The sequence below is a fragment of the Borostomias antarcticus genome (genome assembly GCF_949987555.1).
Source record: "Borostomias antarcticus genome assembly, chromosome: 13".
Lineage (NCBI taxonomy): Eukaryota > Metazoa > Chordata > Actinopteri > Stomiiformes > Stomiidae > Borostomias > Borostomias antarcticus.
In genome coordinates this window covers 8,140,540-8,163,159 of record NC_140246.1, presented here as the reverse complement: position 1 = coordinate 8,163,159, position 22,620 = coordinate 8,140,540, and the positions used below count along the sequence as shown (strand labels likewise).

The 22,620-nt window shown below is 46.1% G+C and overlaps 1 protein-coding gene across 1 annotated transcript in view; it reads right to left on the bottom strand.

Annotated features, from left to right (window-relative positions):
- The window catches only part of magi2a (membrane associated guanylate kinase, WW and PDZ domain containing 2a), a gene marked incomplete at both ends in the record, with an annotated part of 152,149 nt that extends 146,120 nt beyond the window's left edge, over positions 1–6,029 (bottom strand). Inside the window, one exon of the mRNA XM_084448128.1 lies at positions 5,732–6,029. Within this exon, the coding sequence (XP_084304254.1) occupies positions 5,732–6,029 (298 nt within the window). The remainder of the gene's footprint in view (positions 1–5,731) is intronic.
- Between the last annotated feature and the right edge of the window lie 16,591 nt (positions 6,030–22,620).

Sequence of the window (22,620 nt, the reverse complement as noted above, 5' to 3'; positions counted from 1 at the left end):
CATGGCGAGCTGGAAACGTAAACAGTGCGTTCACGGCGGGTGAACCCCCCGCCTAGGCCGACAGCTGTGTGGCGTGCGTCGCAGGGACAATTTGTTGGCAGGAGGGAGGCGCCTTCGTCGTTAACGAGACAACAAACGCCGCGCTGCGATGCGTAGTGAAACAAACCGCAGCCATCTGGAAGCCGAAACAGAACCTGTCCTCTTTCAATGGATATGAACCCATTTCCAAAGTAGATGTGTTCAGGAGATCCGGGGCAGGATCTCTCTGACAAAGCCGCTTTCAGACCCCAATTGGACTTTTTGAGTTGAATCTTCCATTAACCACAATTTGTCCATCACAGTGGACAGGTTCTGTCTCGCCCGGCTCCATCCAAACACTCAGCATCAGTTTCAGACGCCGCGAGTCTGCAGTTGCGAACCTGGCCGTTCCGTAGCTATGGCGACCGTGTCCTCGGTGCAGAACTATACCTCCCGGTGTGCGGCGCAGATCCGTCACGCAGGCCTTTGACGGAAGAAGCTCCAGCCGGGCTCACAGTCTGCGGTGATGCGGCCTCCGTCGGCGGGGAGGAGGAGGTATGAACAGCTTGGCTGTGGCTGGTGCCTGAACTGGAGAGACGAGGGCTGTCACTGCAGATGTGACTCTTGTTGCGGACGGTGTGTTTGTGGGTGCATATGTGGCGCACTGCGCCTGTCCATCCACATCTCTACGGCTCACGTCTTCAGGTGCTAAGCGGGGTTAACTTCAGCGGTACACTGTTGGTTGGACACCCTTCACCAAATGTGCCGCGTCACGTTATATATCTTATAAATATATCTGATAAGATAGGATTACATTACATTAGTCATTTAGCAGATGGTTGATGGGGATTTGGGCGTTATAGCAGCATGAATGTACAGAATAGATCAGAGTAAAGAATATACATGAGTACAAGAAATATATACATACAGTATGCATACAATATGGATTATATACATATATACATACAATCTGTATAAATATGTATAGAATATACATATATTATTCAATGTATTCATTCACTAAGCCCGCATATATAGTATGTAACTGTCAGATCAACATAAACACCACAAATCCAATAAGATAAGACACAGACATGGATCTAATCTCAACAGGATAAGTGGGTCCAGTGCATAAATGTAACGGATAAGATAACAGGATAAGATAACAAGATAAGATAACAAGGCGGCTGGTTTTGCCCTGTGTGGAAATTTTATCACCTCCTCTCGGAACACAAAGGCATTTACACAAGAACACCTCTCACTGAAGAGGAGGCGATAAAAGGGAAAGTGCTATTGTTGAAGAAGGCGGATACAGTATCTACGGTATGTCTGTCAGGTTGAGGACAGAAATAACGTCTGCTGGCTTTTGTTGGTCGCCATGGTAACTGGACACACGCACGAACACAACAACGCACAACAAATGCACAGATACCGCTAGTCTGAACTAGCTTTAATAAAGTACAATTCCTAACACACACACCTGACACAGTGTCGGACAGCTCAGTAAGATGACTGAGACAGGGCTGCTGTGTGTGTGTGTGTGTGTGTGTGTGTGTGTGTGTGTATGTGTGGGTGCGCTGTATCATTACCTCTCCCTGGAGGTCAAGGTGAGAGTCAGACGGGTGTAAAAACAGTCCACGACAGCATGATGTCCCCGTCTAGCCTCGCTGAATTCCCCCGCCCTGATTACCCCGCTTGACAGGAGAGACAGGCAAGCCCCAGAGCCGGACTGTTGTACAAGGGTGTGTATCTGTGTGTGTTTGTAAGCTGATTCTGCGTACTGTACTCTCTGAGTGTCATGAAGACAGATAGCTGGGGTTCCACAGTAAGTGAGTACAGTAGTGTACAGGACCCAATGGCACACCCCCTTCAGGGACAGGGGGGTGGTGAAACGTTACACCAACCCCCCCCCCCCCCCCCACGAAGCCCTGACCACTCCACTTTCATTCACACAGACATCCATCATCCAGTTACAGCAGCACGGGCCACTGGATGCCGTCTGAGAGCCACACCACTCACTCTCTCCCCGAGCCAGACTGACCTACTCCCGGTTCGCGACAGTGTCCGCTACCGAACGCTCCTCCCAGCTCCAGAGCTACACTGTGCCAGGATATCAAGTCTGTAAACGCTGCTACCACTGTGCGCACGAACGTGAGCTGAGATGCTTGGCCTGTATTTTAGTTTTGCCACACTGTTTTATCCTTTGTTCCGCCAGGAAACAGCATACCCCATCTAAGTGCCGAGCTGAGGTATTCCTATAGAGGAATTTCTATCCCGGTGTTGTTGCTGAGGTGTTTCCACAGAATGTTCTGGGGGTCTGGGAACGAGAGGGGCGCAGAGTGATGAGTCAGCTCCTCCTACCTACGCCGCCGTCTCCTCCCAATAACACAGGCGGTGCACTGTGGAAAGCAGAGAGGGGGGCAGGGTTCGAGCGAACACGGTTGAGTTCATGGACACCTCCTCCTCGTTGGGGGTGGCTTGTTGCTGCGCTCGCCTCTCCAGGAGCCCCCGTCACTCGGCCTTAACGAGTTCTCCTCACCCCGGATGCCAAGTGGGAGCCGGCGAGGACCCTCTTGAGCTCGACCCTGTCCCCGTCCTTACCTGGCAAACCAACGCTGTTCTGGGAAGCGGGGAGTCACCGTCTGCATCTGCGTACGCGAACCACCACTCCGACTGAATAAAACAAGAGCTGTTTTTTTGCTTCCCTCTGGAATACAGTATGTAGGGGTAGGACCTATGTCCATCCCCTCATTGCTCTCTGTAAAGCGCATTGTGCTGCCTCTGTGTATGAAGAGCGTTCCATGGCGTGATTACGGCGCTGCTACTGTGACTGGCCATGAGTGTGGAGGGAGCTTAGCAGCCCTGGGGCGTGAGAAGTACGTCTGTCATGTTCACCGTGGTAGGGCTCAGCCGGGGCAGGCCGTGGGGAAAACATGCCAGGAGTGGATTACGAGTCAGTCAGACGTGTTAAACATCCATGCAGCCTTACTGTGTGTACTCACACACACGCACACACACAGGGGTGACTTCACATTCACGTTCCTCTTCCGGCACACACAGGCACATGCATATGCACACGCAAACACACACACACACGCGCACACACACACACGCGGATGACTATTCACATTTGCGTTCCTCTTCCGACTTTCTCCTCAGGGGGACTCATTAAAGTGCCTGGTTGTCTTGACACAGTTTCTGAGGTCTTATGTTTGGTAATGTCCCAATCTGTTGTTTGCGGAGTTCCTAATTACATCTCGTTCCAGAAGCTGATCGCTGGTGGCAATCTAATCTAATCCTCACCCCAGGGACTAATAAAGGCCTCATATTCTGCTCTGCTCTGGACCAAGGCACCAAAGAGAAGGATGGCGCTGCTTGCATTACCCGAGTCATGAAAAATGCACGGGAAATTTAAGACAAACGGAAATTGGGAACTCCAGCATACTCAATCACGTAAACAATGTCCATTCTCCAGCACACCCAACAGGCACAGTGTGTCATTTGGAGCCTAGACTTGTTTTAATTGCATCGGAGGCCGCTAAAACAGCACATTAGGCGTCGTGTGTCACAAAGGGAGGGTAGTACGCTGTTTGTTGAGGCCCGTGACCTTATCGCAGCATCGGACCACTGAACAAGAGGGGTCCCATGCATTATTCATACATGCCGTGAACAACCATTGTAGGTTAACCAAGCGTGTAAAGTGGTCAACTGTAGGCCACGGCACACCTGCAAGGTACACCAAGAACACCGAGAGGAGAGGGAGGGAGGCAGAGAGAGAGTTTTTCCTATCTCTCTTATCTGTGTCAGTCAGTACACTGAATCTATTGTTCCGAAAAGCAGGAATGTGGAGCACATCTGGGCCTGGAGCTGAACGAAGCTCTTCGGCCGTAGTGTCCAGCTCCACTGATAACATGTTTTCACATCAGAAAGATCAAGGCCACTCTCACCAGCCCTTGGCGGTGCCTCTTCGCTGTGTAATTGATAGATAGATAGATAGATAGATAGATAGATAGATAGATAGATAGATAGATAGATAGATAGATAGATAGATAGATAGATAGATAGATACTTTAATATTAATACTTGAGTCGTTACACAAGAACGGCACTTAGCTCAGGTAATAAGACAAAAGGAAGAATTTCATTAATCTAAACTGATAGCCACCGTGTCCGGAAAACACAGACAAAGAGTTGTGGGATCCTGGACATTCCTGTTGCTATTTAAAGACATACTGGCAAGATGTAAATAAAACATGTAGGCTAATGGAGGTGGAACCTACAATACAGATTGACAACGATAAATCAGCATCCCGTTTTACAATAAATTGCCATGCAAATATAAAGTGTAGGCTACTGATGTGTGTAATAGAAAGTCAGAAATTGTTACATTGGAATGCTTCATAAAAAACCCGAGGACAGAAAGGCAAACATGAGAAAAGAGTGAGCAGCTTGTGTGATCACTTGGGCGATCTGTCCCACACAGAGAGAGTGAAAATTAGGTCCATACATCATTAATTTAAAACTCCCAGAGTATATTTACTATGACGTGACGTGCCACAGCTTGCCAGTCTCACGAAACACACAGTCCAAGACTTTGATTCTAAGCTCCTTACAGGGTTGATTTTTTTTCACCCCAGAGCGAGAAACTACACATCTCTTTCCCAGCCTGCAGTGCGAGACACCTCATGTCATGAGTTCAGAGAGGATCAGAGGGGAAGACAGAGGGTTTGCAAGACGTGGGCATGCATGTGAATAACAATGTGAGAGTGCGCGCTCAGCTGTTGGCTCAGCTGATGTTCACCGTCTCTGCCACCATAAGGTAGACCTTAATCAATATTGGCCGGGTTTCCTGAACGAGTTAAGAAGCACTTAACTCCAAAGTAGTTCATAACTCCCATACGAAGAAGGTTCTTTATCGGGAAACGCGGCCATTGTCAACTTTGCATCGCATTTCAATAAGTCTTTCACACGTGCATCTAACGTGGGCTATCTAAATGCTGCGTCTAGGCTCATGTATCTAAATCTCCTGTTAACTTAGTTTTCTTCTAAAGATAATTAAGTTAACAGTAGCCTACATTTGACAGTAGCATGTGTGATGGAATGCCCCCGACAAAACGTCTTGTGTTCAAATAACTCGAATAAAAAAAAATATATCGCTTATAACAACATGCCACACCCACATGCTGCTATTAGATACAATGCCCTTAGATAAAACAATCCTTCACTGCATGACAGCCAACCACATGAACCGGAAAACAGCCCATAACAGAAAGCGATACAATTAGTCTAACAGTCTAATAGCATTTTAAGCCTACGCATCACAAACTACGCACGATGCAAGGAAAGACGATAGCCCCCCTCTCAAACACAACACACCCCCTTAAAGTCATGCCACCATCACCAATTCAGTTTCATAGCAACAAGAACTTTATAACACGGGGAACGGTTTACCAATAGGCTATAATTCTTCACGCACGCAACTTTACACCTTCACTGTAAACATTCAACAACAAAGGATAGGCTATGTAAGAGAAGTTTGCGCTCAGTTCGCAGCTGTTTTCAACTTCGGAGATGACTTTATCAATTTCTTGCAGGGAAATATTTTAGGCTACATTCAATGGAAACACAAAAGAAGGCATTACAGTGTGCACAAAGGCAGACGCGCCTTTTGGCAATCTGTTAGCAGATGATGTCTGTTTCGCAATTTGTCTCACCTTGTTTGACACACTTTAGACGAACGGGGTCTTTAGAGTGTCTGACCACTGCGTGGACGTCCCTAACTGTTAATCCGGCCACCGGCGTATCATTGACCTCAAGGAGTAGTTCGTCTTGGGACAATTTGCCGCTCTGGCAGACCACCTTGCCTGGTTTAACCTCTCCGATAAAGGCAAACAGTCCATTCTCCGCGCCTCCTTTCAACTCGAACCCGAGCTCCCCTTCTTCATTCCTGCAAAGGACACTCTCGTGGACTTTGTTGGTCCAGTGGTTTTTCTTCTTCAGGCTTTTGGACATGGCTAAACAATGACTATATCACACGAGAGCAGCCATTCAGTAAGTTATCGGTCCTGTCCGCGTCACTGGTTCCTGCTGTCTAGCTAGATGGAGGGTAGTTTGTAACAGACGCCAGTGGTAGTATCCATGTCAGTAAAGGAGATAGAGCAGCTGGCTCAGCCTGCCTTGCTCTACTGAGCTGAACAGTTACAGCCAACTGACCCGGATGTGAAGTCTGGAGGAGGAGAGAAGAAGGCTCTCCCAAATCCAAAGCTTTCCGTGAGAGGGGGGGGGGTAACGGTATTTCCACTGGCACAGCCACGCAGCAATTTGAGTATGGATTCAGAGAGAGAGAGGGACAGACAGAGAGAGAGAGAGGGGAAAAGAGAGAGAGGGGGAAAGAGAAAGAGAGGGAAAGAGAGAGGGGGGGGCGGCTTCGAACCATCACATGAACTTCTAAGCATTCGAACTCTTAAAAAGTGAAACTCTAGGCTATGCTACAGTAGGCTAGGCTACTTAATTAATAGCCTACTGCAGTCCAAAGTGAGAAATAGATTATCTACACACAGAAACCATTCCATTCACAAAACGGATTAATTTCTAAGTAAAACTTATTTTTTTGGCGTGAATATGAGCAATCTCTGTTTTCTTAATAGTCCATGACATTGGCATTTAAAAGGGCATGCTGCTGTTGCGTATCCCACTCTAGTTTCAGGACCCGTGGAACATGTTTTATTTAGGCCTATTTTGTTTCCTCTACTGTTCTAAATGCATAGGCTAGTGGTTTTCAGACAAACAGTCTTTGATTGCCTCCAAAGTTACAACCCCGATAATACACAGGTTAGTGCATTAACCAATGGCAAGCAAGTTTGAAAATCAAGGTAATGAGTCACACATGAGTCAAATGAAAGTACCTTGGCAGCTACAGGAAGCCAAAACTAATGTTTTGAATTGGGACTGCTACTCTCTCTCCCTCTTAATCGGATGAGAACAAATAGCCTACACTTTAATGAGATAATGCATATTAAACCAAAAGATCCCACACTCATTGTAGATTATAGAAAATCTAACAGGATGACAATTTAATCTCTGTATAATAGATGGTTCAGGAGATAATCTCATTTAGTTCAGTACCAGTAGTGGCACTCTCCCTAATTTAGATCAGATCACAAGAACATTCACTGAAATGTCATAACAATTCTGAAGACAGTTTTATATATATATATATATATATATATATATATATATATATATATATATATATATATATATATATATTCAGCGCTGAATTCTAAATTAGGCACATATTCTCTCTGGACAGCAAATCTACATTCCTCACAAATTGGCCTAAAAGTGAGGTGCCAAAGAGTTGACGGAGAGTATGTCTCTGATTTTCTTGTTTTTCTCTACTACTTTCTCCCTGAGGTCATATTAGTTAGTTCCATTAGCATATTCAAACCTGGACCAAGCAAACCTCATTATGCCTCATACATACAGTAAGGTTCATAAATATTTGGACATTGACACAGTTTTCATCATTTTGGCTTGGTACATCACCACAATAAATTTGAAATGAAACATACATACCCCCCTTTTCAAGGGACCAAAAGAAATTGGACAAAGTAGTGTAATCATAAATCAAATTGTCACTTTTAATATTTGGTTGCAAATACTTTGCAGTCATTAACAGCCTGAAGTCTGGAACCCATAGACATCACCAGATGCCGGGTTTCGTCCCTGGTGATGCTCCTGCAGGCCTCTACTGCACCTGTCTTCAGTTCCTGCTTGTTCTTTGGGCGGTTTCCCTTCAGTTTTGTCTTCAGCAAGTGAAATGCATGCTCAATTGGATTCAGGTCAGGTGATTGACTTGGCCATTGCAAAACATTCCACTTCTTTGCCTTGAAAAACTCTGGTTGCTTTCGCAGTATGCTTCAGGTCATTGTCCATCTGCACCGTCCAATGAGTTCTGAAGAATTTGGCTGAATATGAGCACATCATGTTGCCCGAAATGCTTCAGAAAGCATCCTGCTGCTTTTGTCAGGATTCACATCATCAATAAATACAAGGGAACCAGTTCCATTAGCAGCCATACATGCCCACACCATAACGCTACCACCATCATGCTTCACTGATGAGGTGGTATGCTTTGAATCATGAGCAGTTCCTTCCCTTGTCCATGCTCTTCTCTTCCCATCATTCTGGTGCAAGTTGATCTTTTTCTCATCTGTCCATAAGGTGTTGTTCCAGAACTGTACAGGCTTTCTAGATGTGTTTTGGCAAAGTGTAATCTGGTCTTCTTGTTTTTGAGGCTCTCCAATGGTTTACATCTTGTGGTGAACCTTCTGTATTTGACTCTGGTGAAGTCTTCTTTTGATTGTTGACTTTGACACAGATACTCCTTCCTCCTGGGGAGTGTTCTTGATCTGGCCAACTGTTGTGAATGGGTCTTTCTTCACCAGGGAAATAATTCTTCTGTCATCCACCACAGTTGTTTTCCATGAGCTGAGCTCACCAGTGTATTCTTTCTTTTAAAGAATATATCAAACAGTTGATTTGGGGTCAGCTGTAGCTCAGTTGGTAGAGCGGGTCGTTCAATGATCGAAGGGTCAGTGGTTTGAATCCCAGCTCCGACTGTCAGCTCCCAATGAGCAGTTTAGCACCTTGCATGGCAGCTACCGCCATTGGTGTATGAATGTGTGTGTGAATGGGTGAATGAGAGGCCATTGTAAAGCGCTTTGAGTTCCGCTAAAGTGGAAAAGCGCTATATAAGTGCAGTCCATTTACCATTTTGATTTGACCACACCTAATATTTTTGCTATCTCTCCGATGGGTTTGTTTTGATTTTTCAGCCCAATGATGGTTTGTTTCACTGATATTGACAGCTCTTTGGATTTCATATTGAGAGTTGACAGCAACAAATTCCAAATGCAAGTACCACACTTGAAATGAACTCTAGACCTTTTATCTACTCCTTGTAAATGAAATAACAAGGGAATAACACACACATAGCCATGGAACAGCTGAGCACCCAATTGTTCAATTACTTTTGGTCCCTTAAAAAGGGGGGGGGGGCACATATACAATTGTTTGTAATTCCTACACCGTTCATCTGATTTGGATGTAAAATAATTTAAAGCTGAAAGTCTGCACTTAAAGCACATCTTGATTGTTTCATTTCAAATCCATTGTAGTGGTGTACAGCGCCAAAATAATGAAAATTGTGTCCAAATATTTATGGACCTAGCTAGCTAAACACATGATATTCCCTACTGTAGCACTGCAAGACTATTACCACTACCTGCTGTCCCCCTGTCTCTGATGATAAGTCGCTATCTTTTAATTAGTTGCATTGGGGATAGTGAGTGAGCGTAGGACTTTTACTGCTTTTGGCTCTGTAGAGCAAGCACATTATCGACAGAGAGAGAGAGAGAGAGAGGTTTGAACAGGAGTCTTGTTTGGTGTCCTTGAGTCAGGGGGAAAGCACAGGGCAGAGCAGAGCCTATACTCTCCTCCCTGGCTATTGGAGAAGAGTTTCTTTGCATTCCAGAGGTGGGAGTACCATCGCCTGCCGTGAAACGAAGAGCGAGGGAGTATTTGAACAAGGGAAGGAATTCCGTGGATGCGGTGTTTGAAGAAGGAGAGGAATTCTCTACGCGTGGCAGATTTGGTGCTGAGTAGGATTGGCCGGCAACATGGGGAGTGAGGGGATTGGGTTGGAATAACAGTGTTGAATTGCTTATTAAGTGTGGCATGCAGGGTGGGCGCTGGTACGCTGTGCCCATGACTGTACCATCATACTGTAGCTGTGTGTCTCGGCCTGTTTACAGATCTCTCTAAAAAATCGATCAGACAGCTGCAGCTGATTCAGAACGCTGCTGCTAGAGTCCTCACTAAGACCAAGAAAATGGATCACATCACTCCAGTTCTGTGGTCCTTACACTGGCTTCCCGTCTGTCAAAGAATTGACTTTAAAATATTACTGTTGGTTTATAAAGCACTGAATGGTTTAGGGCCAAAATATATTTCTGATCTGCTGCTATGTTATGAACCATCCAGACCTCTCAGGTCATCTGGCACAGGCCTGCTTTCTGTCCCCAGAGTTAAAACAAAACATGGAGAAGCAGCGTTCAGTTTTTATGCTCCACATACTGTATCTGGAACAAACTTCCAGAAAACTGCAGGTCTGCTACAACTCTCAGTTCTTTTAAATCGCGACTGAAGACTTTTCTTTTTGTCGCTGATTTTTATTAAATCAAATCATTATTTATTCATATACTGCACTGTAACTTTTATTCCTGTATTTTATTTTTCCTACATTGTGTTTTAAATGTTTGCATTTTGTTTTATTTGACCTTTTATGTATTGCACTTTGTCTTGATGCTTTTAATGTCTCAGTCATTTAAAGCACTTTGAATTGCCTTGTTGCTGAAATGTGCTATACATCTAAACTTGCCTTGCCATGCCTTGCCTTTAGGGCAGCGTGTACATGTGGGCTTATGCATTAACAAGGTCAAAATTAACCATAAAGCCCTAAATGTACACACCCACAGGCATGAAGGCCCGCAAGCACACACACACACACACACACACACACACACACACACTTGGTCCTCCATGTCAACTGACTGGCTCATATTAGGGGTACAGCAGGTGTGATAATAGGAGGTGTTAATTCCGTTTGCAGATCCAAAGGACTTCCTGAAGTGTCAGTCGGTCTCCCACAATGCACTTGGCCAGATGGGAGTCCTGTGGCTCTAACAAAGCCACAGCCACCGCGGTCCGTAATGCCGTAACATATTGTAATGATCATGACAGGTGTAATTTCAAGGCAATTATAGCCATCCAGGAATAAAGCAAAAATTGCCTGACGGCTGCAATTGTCAAGCTACAACAACATGAGGAGTGATCGGAGATGACAATGGCCTCTTTGTGGCATCCGACGTAGTGATGCTCATCGTACTGTAGCTTTGATAATGTGGTAGGCCTCTTATTTCTCTTGGCCGTTTGGCTGCTAGAGGTTGAATCTCTAGCTATAAAAAACACAAGGGAGAGAATGTTTGTTCCAGGCCGTCGGTAGGACAAGGGGATATAAAACGGGCCCCTGAGTTCTTTTGCGTCGGTTGAAGTGTTTATTTTACCGCCATCTGCTCTGCCCAGCTGCCTGGTGAAGGTTCAGTCTTTCTCCTTCCCCAGTGCCTTGAGGACAGAGATATGCCAAGAGATGGCGGGTACCAACCAGATGTAGCCTCCAACTTGCTACGGTTGTACTGGGGAAATGACACATTGGAAGACATCCACACACGCACATACACATGCGCACACACACACAAATCCCTGCCAGAGCTGATAATAAGTCCCAGTCCTGGTGCTGCAAATGCCTTACACGTCAGAAGACACGAGTTACAGTTGCAGCCGAGCGTACTGTATGTACGGTATAGCTTATAAGTCTCTGCCCTTCAATCTCAGTTCGCAGATGAATATTGCTACAGCCTCAGTGCCATCACAAAGGATAACACTTATCTTCCAATGGGGCTTGCCGAATATCACTATTTCGATCGATAGTGTTAACTCTAAAAAGGGAGCTCACTGAGGATTCACACAACACAGTGTGTACAGAGGGCTTCTGGGTAAACCACACAGAAGACTCCGCAAATCCTTATGTTGGTTGAGCAGCGTCCCGCCACGCTGCACACCATATTTTTAGTAAATCTGACAACTCCAGGCTCCTCTTTACAAATGAGACACCCACCACCCCCCAACCCCCTCCATACAATACTCCTCTCCTCCGTTCCCTCCTTCTCTCCTGCCCTCCTCCACAAGCACACATATATACAGTACTGTATACAGCCCCTCATCCATCAACATGGAGCAATGGCATTATCGCCAAGCAATCAGTGCTGCATGCTGACAGTTTGATGGTCTTTCTCTGAAACCTCCTCCTATATCACCTAGAAAAACACGTTTCCCAAACACATACTGCACTGTTGAGATGTTTCGACCTACAGTATACTGACTTAAACTATTTTCTGATATCTTAACCTTACGTCACAGCTTAGATTCTTTGAAAATATCACACATAGAACTATAATTACCTCCGCCCACAGAAAATGCTGCGGCGGAGAGTAATATTTTCGGTGGCACGTGTGATTCCATGTGTGATTCTGTGAGTGAGGATGAGCCCATTACATTTCCAGATTCCAGAGCGGATCCGATTCACGGGGCAGATCCACGAATTAAAACAAAAAATTTGAGCGGAGCCAACAGAGCCACCCAAACACAGCCACCCATTCACCCCCTTTCCTCAGGTAAAAATAAGCGGCCGAACTCCGCTCACTTATTTCCCTGGATAAAAATAAACAGAGAAACTTGGCCCACATTTTTTCTAGGTAAAAATGATGGGATGGATTCGATTTGATAGAATAAAATTAGATAGATAGATAGATAGATAGGTAAATAGATAGCTAGATAGATTCATGGGCGGAGGTCTGTGCAGGTCTGTGCAATTTCTAGTTAGAAGCCAAAGGCCATATCTGTTTGTCTGAGCCAAGGTCTCTCTGACAACACTTCCCTCTGTGAGGCTCTGAGCTCTATACACCATTACTAATGGCCAGTCCTGACTCTCAGATGTACTGTAATTGAGATGACATGAGTGCACCAGGCCTGCTGCAGCCACCTGTAGTGAAAGTTTCATCTCGACCTCACACAACCCTTATGTGAGGCTTGCTTTCATCTGGGTGTCCGGGTCAGCGCAGTCTCAGCATCAGCACTACTACATCAGAAACGACTCTGAGACTGATCCAAAGGGCACGACGCAGGCATCACTAAAAGCATACCGGGCAAACATAGTTTATTAACAGCCCAGGGCTGGCAGGAATAGTTCTGATAGGTAAGGGCTTTCAAACCAACATTTATATTTACTATTTAAATTTAATTAAAATTTGACCTTTTCGTCATGTAGCAGACACTTCTATCCAAAGCGATGAAGCATGAATACATTTGTCAAGAGTAAACCCCGGTCCTCCTCGATAAAGGTGTGGAGGGCCTCTGTTCCAGCGAGGAGAGCAGGCTCGGTCAAGTGAGCAGCCTGGAAGGCAGATCGATTGGGGGTCAAGGAGACCCCTCAGTGAGAGATATCGGCAGAGTCAGTCAAACACAGCAGTGCGTTCGGGGGGGGGGGGGGGGTTCTATCTACGGAAGGAAAAGAAGGACAGCCACGTGTTTACCCACGCCGCCCTGGCTCCGCCCCTAGTCAGTTTGTCGGCATCAAAGCTCTCTTCTTCCGGGACCGTGGACTGAGCGCGCGGCCCGTTGCCAGCTCCAGGGCGGTGGGAAAGCGGTGAATGATTGGGCGGTTTCTTGTGAGGCTACCCAGAGGGCTTCTCTGTATTCCTCTCACACAGTCAGTCAGAGCCATCTAAAGGACCTCATTGATCCTCTCCCCAGGATGCTCTCTCTCTCTCTGCCCCGGTCACTGTTACATCACTGTCATACACCCTTATAAACCACACGACTGTACTACCCCTGGTTTATGTGCAGCTTTTTTGCCAGGGACAAAAGCTTTGATGCAGCAGATACTTTTAGGCAGCGCTTGATTGAGTTTTTTTGATACTTTAGCGGGTGTCATTTTTTAATTAAGTACGAACCACACGCCGGAATGCCGAAAGGGAGGACAAATACCCTCCCTCTGGAATATGTAGGGGTGGGATGTCTGCCCACCTCCCTTGTTCTCTGTAAAGCGCATTGTGTTGCCTCTGGGTATGAAATGCGCTATATAAATAAAGCTTTGATTGATTGATTGATTGATTGAAATACAGCAGGCAAAATTCTAGACAGTCTTTTAATGTATTCCAACTATATCTCTAGGCCTACAGTAGATATCAAGCAGCCATCCCACACTAACGCACTTGGGCGGTGTTTTCCACTTCCTCTCTCTGCTCCCCACTTCCTCCCTGGGGGGGGGGGGGGGGGGGGAGTTGACAAGGTTGCACCTGGCTCGCTCTACCTTCTTGTCTCAGCTGCCGACGCGTCCGACGGATCCATTATTCATCCCTGATGTCTCATTTACGATGGCGAGCAGCGCAAGTCACTCATCTCCGGTCAGTAAATATTTCCTTTGCCAAGATAAGATGATTTCTATATGACCCAGATATTAAATTAGGTCCCCCTTCCTCTCTTTTTCATTGGCATGGTAAAATGTCTCTGCAGGAGAGAGAGAGGGATAGAAAAAGAGAGCGAGACCAAGAGAGATGCTTTAGTTCAACAGTGACCCCTGCTGTGGAGTATGTATCCTGTACTGCTACACTGCTTCATTCCAGAACAAGAGAGAGAGAGAGAGAGAGAGGTTTGCTGGAGGGTCGGTCTGAGGGTATTCTGTAATCAGAGCATTTCGCCCCCAGACGGACGGCATTTAGTATGTTGCCTGTCTGACTCAGTCTGGGACAATTTGTCCATTTGTGATTCAGTCCACTCTGCCCATATCTCGCCGTGGCATTCCACATGGCTGCCCCGTGTATGGAATCCACTGCTCCCACACGACTCACTGAACCAGCGGACGGCCAACTGCTTTAATCCCAACCTTGACCGTCCGGGTGAGTGGCAGCTGTAAATCCATTTCAGAGTCAAGGCTGTGGGGCCCACCAGCATATATATCAACTTCGTTTGACAGCATCTTAACCCCCACGACTCTGCCCCTGGAGTCTGGTCCGGTCCAGCCCGGCTTAGTCAGGCTCAACCCATCAGCAGCACCGCATGTTTTCTGTGCCCTCCGTGGCGGCGAAGAGTAATCACAGATTCCACGGCGCCCGGGAAGATTTAAAGCCTTCTGCCGGGGCCGTCAGTCACTCAGATACAGTAGGAGCAGCTGCTTACTGCCACTGTCAGAGGCGTTTTATCCATCATCCGCCTGTCACAAGTGCCCTCTTGTCCCAAGCAGCTTATTAGCTCACTCACATGCAATGCAAGTAGACAGAAATATTCATGACAGCAATTAAATTAACTCCCTGCTCCACCACCAAAACACATTTGACAAGATTACCATCACTATGAATATTTTACCGAGGGAACAGAAGATCAAAGCGTGTTCTGTGCAAAGCTGAGGGAAATAGTTTGCACAGGGCTGTATAGGGTACATGCTGGAAATAGGCCCACACCGTAGAGTGTGTCCATGTTTATTAAATGAATTTGATGTTGACTTAAACTGGCACCAGGGGGTTGTGGGAACCCTACAGTGAGGAAGCCTTACTGGAGATGTAGGAGAAGGTTCCAAACTGGTCCAAAGAGTGGAGTTCAGTGCGCTTCAGCCAAGTTCTCAATAGAGGGTTGAGGACAATATATAATAGAGAAAGGTTTACCTGGGCATTTCCATAGCACTACCCAGAACAACACCAACTGGAGCACACAGGTAGACTGCATGTTTTAATGGTGACTGACGTTTCGACTTTCGTCTTCCTCAGAGTCAACACAGAGCAAAGGTAAGGGGGAGGTATATATAGCCTACCCTCCCACATAATTAGTTGAGGAACACCCATTTTGAAAATAATAATTTCCCTTTGCTCTGTGTTGACTTTGAGGAAGACAAAAGTTGAGACCATTAAAACTTGCAGACTACCTGTGTGCTCCAGTTGGTGTTATTCTGGGTAGTCCTATGGATATGCCCAGGTAAACCTTTCTCTGTTCCAAACTGAGCTCCGTCTTCGAAAGGTTTTTAGAGAATCCTCTGAAGATTTAGGAAGACTTTCTACTGGGTGGATTTGGTTGAGGGGGAAATACATGGATGGGTCCGTTCAGTGTCTCAGTGAATACAAAAGCGAGGTAGCGTTGCTTTGCTGCTACAGCTCCACAAATAAAGTTGGGTATTTCAGAAAAGCTCAGGGTATTGTTTCAATTTCCACTTAACTTTCCCATTTACATATAGAATGCCCTGGCGTCAACCACTTAAAATTCTGGACTGACTTTAGAAGATAAACAAATAAAAACTTGTTTCATGAGGAGACTGAGACACAGGGACGTGGTAGATTAGCCTAAATGCTCGCGCGTGTTTCAGGCTGACTTTCCAAACCGCCGGTAGGTGTACAGCGAGGTAGAGATGGGAGACAGGGGTGGAGGTGATGAAGGGAGGTAGAAGGTGGACGAGGTGCATTCATCACCAGCGTCACCGTTCTCTCGGGCAGCGAACTGCTCTGCTGTCTCCTCGTCCATCTGCAGGACTGAGGAAGTGCACAGATGCCCTCCCCCCTTACCCCGCTGCAGACACACTCCTGCGTTTACCAATGAGCTGCCAGCCAGGAGGAGACAGGAGCCATGGCATCACTCAGGTTGACAGGTAAGGGTGATGGCGTCGGCTAGATGGATGCCACTTCCTGTCTGAGAGTGTGAGAGAGAGAGAAAGAGAGAGAGAGACACACACACACACATACACACACACACACACACTGAGAACATGTGTTGGGACCAATTCATCCTTCCAACTAATCAAGAAAAAAGGTAGGCAAGGGCTACGGTATTCAGGTACAGGTAAATACCTTGTAAAAGTAGTTGATGGTGCTCATTGGACTTGATGGGGGGAAGAATCCAGTAAGTTTGTAATAAAATCCAAGGCAACTCTTCATTCCAAATATAAAGCCTTTAATACAGGGCTAGTTCATAGTTGAACAGGGAACCAACATGTTTCGACGCTTACCCTGATGAAGACCTAGCGTCGAAACATGTTGGTTCCCTGTTCAACTATGAACTAATCCTTCCAACTAGTGTGTGAGTGAATACTGTGTAGAGCTACTGTAACTGTACAGACTTGTGTTATGGGCCCGGCACCCTCGCCTCCACCTCGCCCCCACACTGCCTCACCTGGTCCCCCGTGACCTCTGCTCTCCGGCGCTCGGGCTCCCCGGAGTTCCCGCCATCCACCATTGGGGCCTGGCTGGGCGAGCCCTTGCTCTCCCTCGCTTGCAGGAGAGGCGCGCGCGGCTGCAGTGAACGAGCTCACGGTGCGGCTCTGCTAGGTACTGTATAAATCGCCTGTTCCTCATCCCTCATCACCGCATCTGATCCCCATTCTGCCTGCGTCTCCTCCAAGAACCCGGTCTGCACTCCAACCGCCGGCAGATCGATTCGCTGTTCGTGGTGTAGTGGTTTTTATCCGTGTTTTTATACCTCGAGTTACCCTGTTTTTTCCTCTTCGTCTCTCCAGACCGCGGACCCCCTGCAGAGTCGTGCCTGCCTGCAGCCCTCCTTCCTTACACCCTTCACATTTTTGTTGAACCTCTCTCTATTATTAAACTGCCCGCTGGGGCTTTATCTCCCGTCTCCCGAGTTGGCAATTGGTTCCAGATCAAACAAAACCTAACGAGTGGGACAAGCTCAGTTTTGCTCAGTCAACACTGATGTGGACAGTGTCAGAGGCCCAATTTTCAAAACGGCTCTACTTCTGCTTGTCTAAATAAGTGTGGCGTGGCTGTAAAAAGATGAACAGACGGGATAAGAATTATGAGTCTACCAATTAGTGCTGGGAGGGATGACAACTGTATCAGACGCCATCAGCTGAGATGACCTCGCAGACACTGGCTCATCTCTTAAAGGATAAGGACACTGAATTTCATGTTTAGCCCTATTCCTGGCTTCCCTGGCATGTATCTGACTAGTACAGGTTAAAATATTTCTGTTCTGTGTCAATAACGTTGGGCCGCGCACCGCACCCTACCTCGTTACTAGCTATGGGCACACTCGAAAAACTAGAAAGTATGATATAAGTGGATTTAAAGTTCAGGAATTACATGGTTTATGGTTACCAAGCTCTGAAGTCATCCTGTAAACACCATGGTACGGTAGCCCTGAAGTGTCACAACACAACACATAAAAAAAGTGACAACGCATCAAAAAAAGTGACAACGCATCAAAAAAAGTTAAAACGCATTAAAAAAAGTGACAATGCATCAAAAAGGCGATGTTGTGGCCGATTTGTGTTGTGTTGTGACCAATTTGTGTTGCGTTGTCACCTTTTTGATGCATTGTCACTTTTTTTTTATGCGTTGCCACTTTTTTTTTATGTGTTGTCACCTTTTCTGATGCGTTGTCACTTTTTTTGATGTGTTGTGACACTTCATTGCCACCGTACCATAGGTCCTTTCGCCTCTGCATTTCTAAACAACAGTAACTTGTAAACCGTACTAATTTCACCGAACATACAACAGCCATCCCTTCACACTGTAAACCTCCGCGAAATTCGGATACGGATGAATGTATGTTCGGTGAAATTAGTACTGTTTACAAGTTACTGTTGTTTCAAAATGCAGAGGTGAAAGGACCTATGGTGTTTACAGGACAACTTCAGAGCTTGGTAAGCATAAACCATGTAATTCCTGAACTTGAAATCCACATACAGGTATATCATACTTTTTAGAGTTTTTCGAGTGTGCCCATATCTAGCAACAAGCCAGGGTGCGCGCGCCGATGTTATTGATACAGAACTCTGTACTGCATAAAACAGAAATATTTTAACCTGTACTAGTCAGATACATGCCAGGGAAGCCAGGAATAGGGCTAAACATGAAATTCAGTGTCCTTATCCTTTAAGCTCTAATTGGACAGATTCCGCAAATCCAAGGGCTTTAATTGTGTTATTGCAAGTCATGTCGCAGCAGTTAAAGGAGATAGAGCCTTGTTTTTAGAGGACAAAAACAAAGCCATTGGGGGCTGAATGCGGAGGCTAGCAGACCCAATGTGCAGCCAGGGGACGTGTCTTATCAGCCCAGGTGCAGGCCAGTGGGCTTTTGCTACCTCAGATGCAGTTGGCGGGGGTTGAGAGGGCACCCAGAAACAGCATGTTGGAGAAGCAGTCGAAGAAGCCGTACAGCCAAATCCAGTCAGCGCTTTGATTCTATACCGAATTCATTTTCGGACAATGAGATACTGCAGAGTTTGGAAAATATCAGGCAAACGGATAAAATCGTCTAGCCTTAACTGTATACTGGAAATGAATACAAAACATACTGTAATGACTTTCCCTCTCTCAATCTCTCTCTCTCTCTCTCTCTCTCTCTCAATCTCTCTCTCCCTCTATCTCTCTCTCTCATTCCTCTGCCACTCTCTCCCTTCTGTCCCCTCTCCTACCCATCCCCTACTGAGCTGTGATGAGGGAAGAGTCCCTCTCTAGTACCAGGCTGACAGATTGCTTTCCGTTCCTGGGACGACAGCCCCTCAAAACTTGGCTGCTAATTCCCAGGGACGTCACACGCTTGTTGGCTCCTCTCCTCAAACATAAAAGCAGTCTAATATTAGACCAGGAACCGCTGCAGGGGCACCGCAGGGTCGGACGCAAAGCCCCTGGGCCCCTTAGCCAGCCTCCAACAGACTCATAGCACAGTACATACAGTATACAACTCACAATCAAACTCAATCAAACCAAAGCCATGTTGTGTACAGAGGGATGAGTGTGTCGAGTTAGACGGATGCTGCTGTTACACACTAGGGATGAGTTCTTCAACCAGTGACTTAATATTTGACTGGGACTAATTCTATGCTCTCATCTGTAATCGGTAATCTGTAATTTGTAATCTGTGATCTGGGCGAGGCTGTTTGTTATGCATAACCACCGTGCAGTGTGCTTCTATGGTGCATAGTATTCCGGGTGGAGGGAGAGGTGATTAAGAGAGAGGGATGGAGAGTGTTCAGAGCGTGGACGCCTCGCCCATGAGCCTCATTAGTTGGGTGAATATATCATTATGAAAATGCCTTTGTCTGTGCCTGCGAGCAGCATTGCATCATTTATTAAATAACAATCAAAATGCAATCATGACAATTCAGGGACACAGAGGAAGACAGAGAGAGGGAGAGAAAGCCCCAGGGGGAAAATACATTAATGTACTGTGTTATACCTCCGGTGTAGACACACACACACACACACACACACACACAAACACACACACATTCAAACAGAAGCACACACGCACACAGTTTACGCTGTCATTTTGTCAACTACAGTGGAGGGGGGAAATATGTCAGGCTACGATAGGACTGTGCTTCCCTCATTATAGACTTATTTGAAGTGACCTACTTGCAGGACTGTCAGAAAATGAAAAAAAAGTTTCCCAAAATGGCATCTCTATCCGTGTCTCCCATTGTCACTTAGAGATGGGACTCAGTCACTCAGAGAGTGACATGCCCAGCGCTCTACTCCCACCATGACATAACATGCTGGATGTCATCAGACTTATGGGACATTAACAGCACTGTATGTGCCCCAAATAACATCGGGAAGGTTACACACACGAGCACACACACACACGTCTTCACAGTATTTGCAGTCTTTGCAGGAGGAACTGTCGCAGACCAGTGAATGACATTAGATTAAAGAACACAAGGTCCTCATCAGGATTATCCACATCCTCTCCTCCGTCTGCCAATTCTCTCTCTCATCTTCAAAGGATTGTCGTTATTCATTAACATTATTATGTTTTACCCTACGGTGCATGGTTTTCTTTTATTTACATTTGTATGAGAGCACTTGATCTTGAGTAACATTCACTCCAGACGCTGAGTAATATTTCACAACAGACAAAATCTTATCCCGTAGCAGCATGAATCAACAATTGACCTTGTGCTGTACCCTGTAGAGGTGGTCATGAGCGAACACTGGCTGAGGCAGGTAGACGCCTACTCGCTCATTCTCTTGCCCCTTGTTAGTAGTAGTAAGTACTAAGTAGTAGCTGATACAGACAGCCTGACAGGGAACTGCCGCCTGACAAAAGTGAAGAGGAGCTCATTATTTCAGTCATGGAATTCTTGGTAGGAAGACCCTTGTTGACCCTTGGCCCTACAGAAATCTCACACTCAGCTCAAGCCCCTCTAAAATGTTCTACAGCCCCCCCCCCCCAAATAATTTGGCATTATTGGCGCAAAAATGACACTCCCCTTAGGGTTAAGTCCCCCCTCAGTATTTAAATCCTAGTGAAGCCCCTGCCTCCATCCTGCCTGGTCCTCCATCCAGCTATCCAGACCTCCATCCTGCCTGGTCCTCCATCCAGCTATCCAGACCTCCATCCTGCCTGGTCCTCCATCCAGCTATCCAGACCTCCATCCTGCCTTGTCCTCCATCCAGCTAAGCAGACCTCCATCCTGCCTGGTCCTCCATCCAGCTATCCAGACCTCCATCCTGCCTTGTCCTCCATCCAGCTAAGCAGACCTCCATCCTGCCTGGTCCTCCATCCAGCTAAGCAAACCTCCAGCCTGCCTCGTCCTTCATCGGGGATGTCGTTAGACCTTTTTTGTGCAGCCCAATCCCCTTGGGACTAGGCCGCTCCAGTATTTAAACCCTAGTCATGTCCCTGACCACTACCATCCTTGTGCCGTTTTGGAGAGTCCGGACAGTACCTGCTTGTAGGTGCTTTAGCAGCATGATTGGAACTCCTATCAGTTCAGATTCAGATATGCATTTGTCACATGTAAACGCACAGTGTACAATCACAGTGAAATGTTGCTGCTGGCTCCGTGAGGTGCTCAGTTACAGATAGGTTACACATACACAATTAATACAAATTCCACAACCAAATGACACATCTATGCAATATAAAAGATAAGGTAAAAGAGAAAGTTTGATCTGGCACTCCAGAGGTTTAAGGTAACCCTAAGCCTAGCTACTTCTTTCTAGTATGAACACAATGTAGTATTTCATTTAGAAAGACTGGACTTTAGCGGACTCTATGGAGTATGGACATAATTTCACCATAATCTTTGGAAGAAAGCAGTGCACGTTTGGGTATAGAACTCTGTCCAATATATGACATTGTTCCCTGAATTTGAAACATGTTCTTACATAGCTACATAGCATAGCTGTAGTCAGGGCCGGTGTCTCCTATAAGCGGAGTAGGCAAATGCCTAGGGCCTCTGGCCTTGCAAAGTTTTTTTTGTTTTAAACTATAAAAAGTGTTAACGTTCTCATTGGATACAGTATGTGCCAGTGATCATAAAACCAGATTTCCGGGAGCCACCCCCCCACAACAATAGATTGGTCTGAATGGCTGAGGCCCCAACCGATTGTGATACTCAAGTACGTCATTGCTGCTGATGATAGCCTAAAGTGATGGCCTAACATTACATGAAGATGGAATGATGGTGCCCCAGTCTTTATTGCTTGCTGGTGGGTAGGTTTTATTTCAAAAGGGGGCCTCCACAGAAAATGTTGCCTAGGGCCTCCAAAAGTCTAGAGCCGGCCCTGGCTGTGACAAACCTGTTCTTACAGGACAGCAGGGGTTCTCTTACCATCTTTTTTACGCGACATTGCAGTGTTTGGATGGAAAGACATTGGCCCAGTCCCAATGTCCCCCCCTAAACCCTCAAGCCCTGAACCCTCATAGACTTATTGATGTCACCTGGTAAGTGGTTGAGTGCAAGAGGACTGCAAGAGCTCGAAATGGTATAAAAAGGAATGGGATAGCATATTGCAACATCACGTTACGTTGACGCCTAAACACATTTCTTACTATTGTGGGTTTGGGACTTTTTATTTTACATTTTATTTTACGTTTTTCTTGTAGGCCTACATGTACATTAATTTTGATCTGAATCAAATCCCCTTTACATTATAACAACTGTCTGTGTTACAGTCAAAACATTTCTGTTC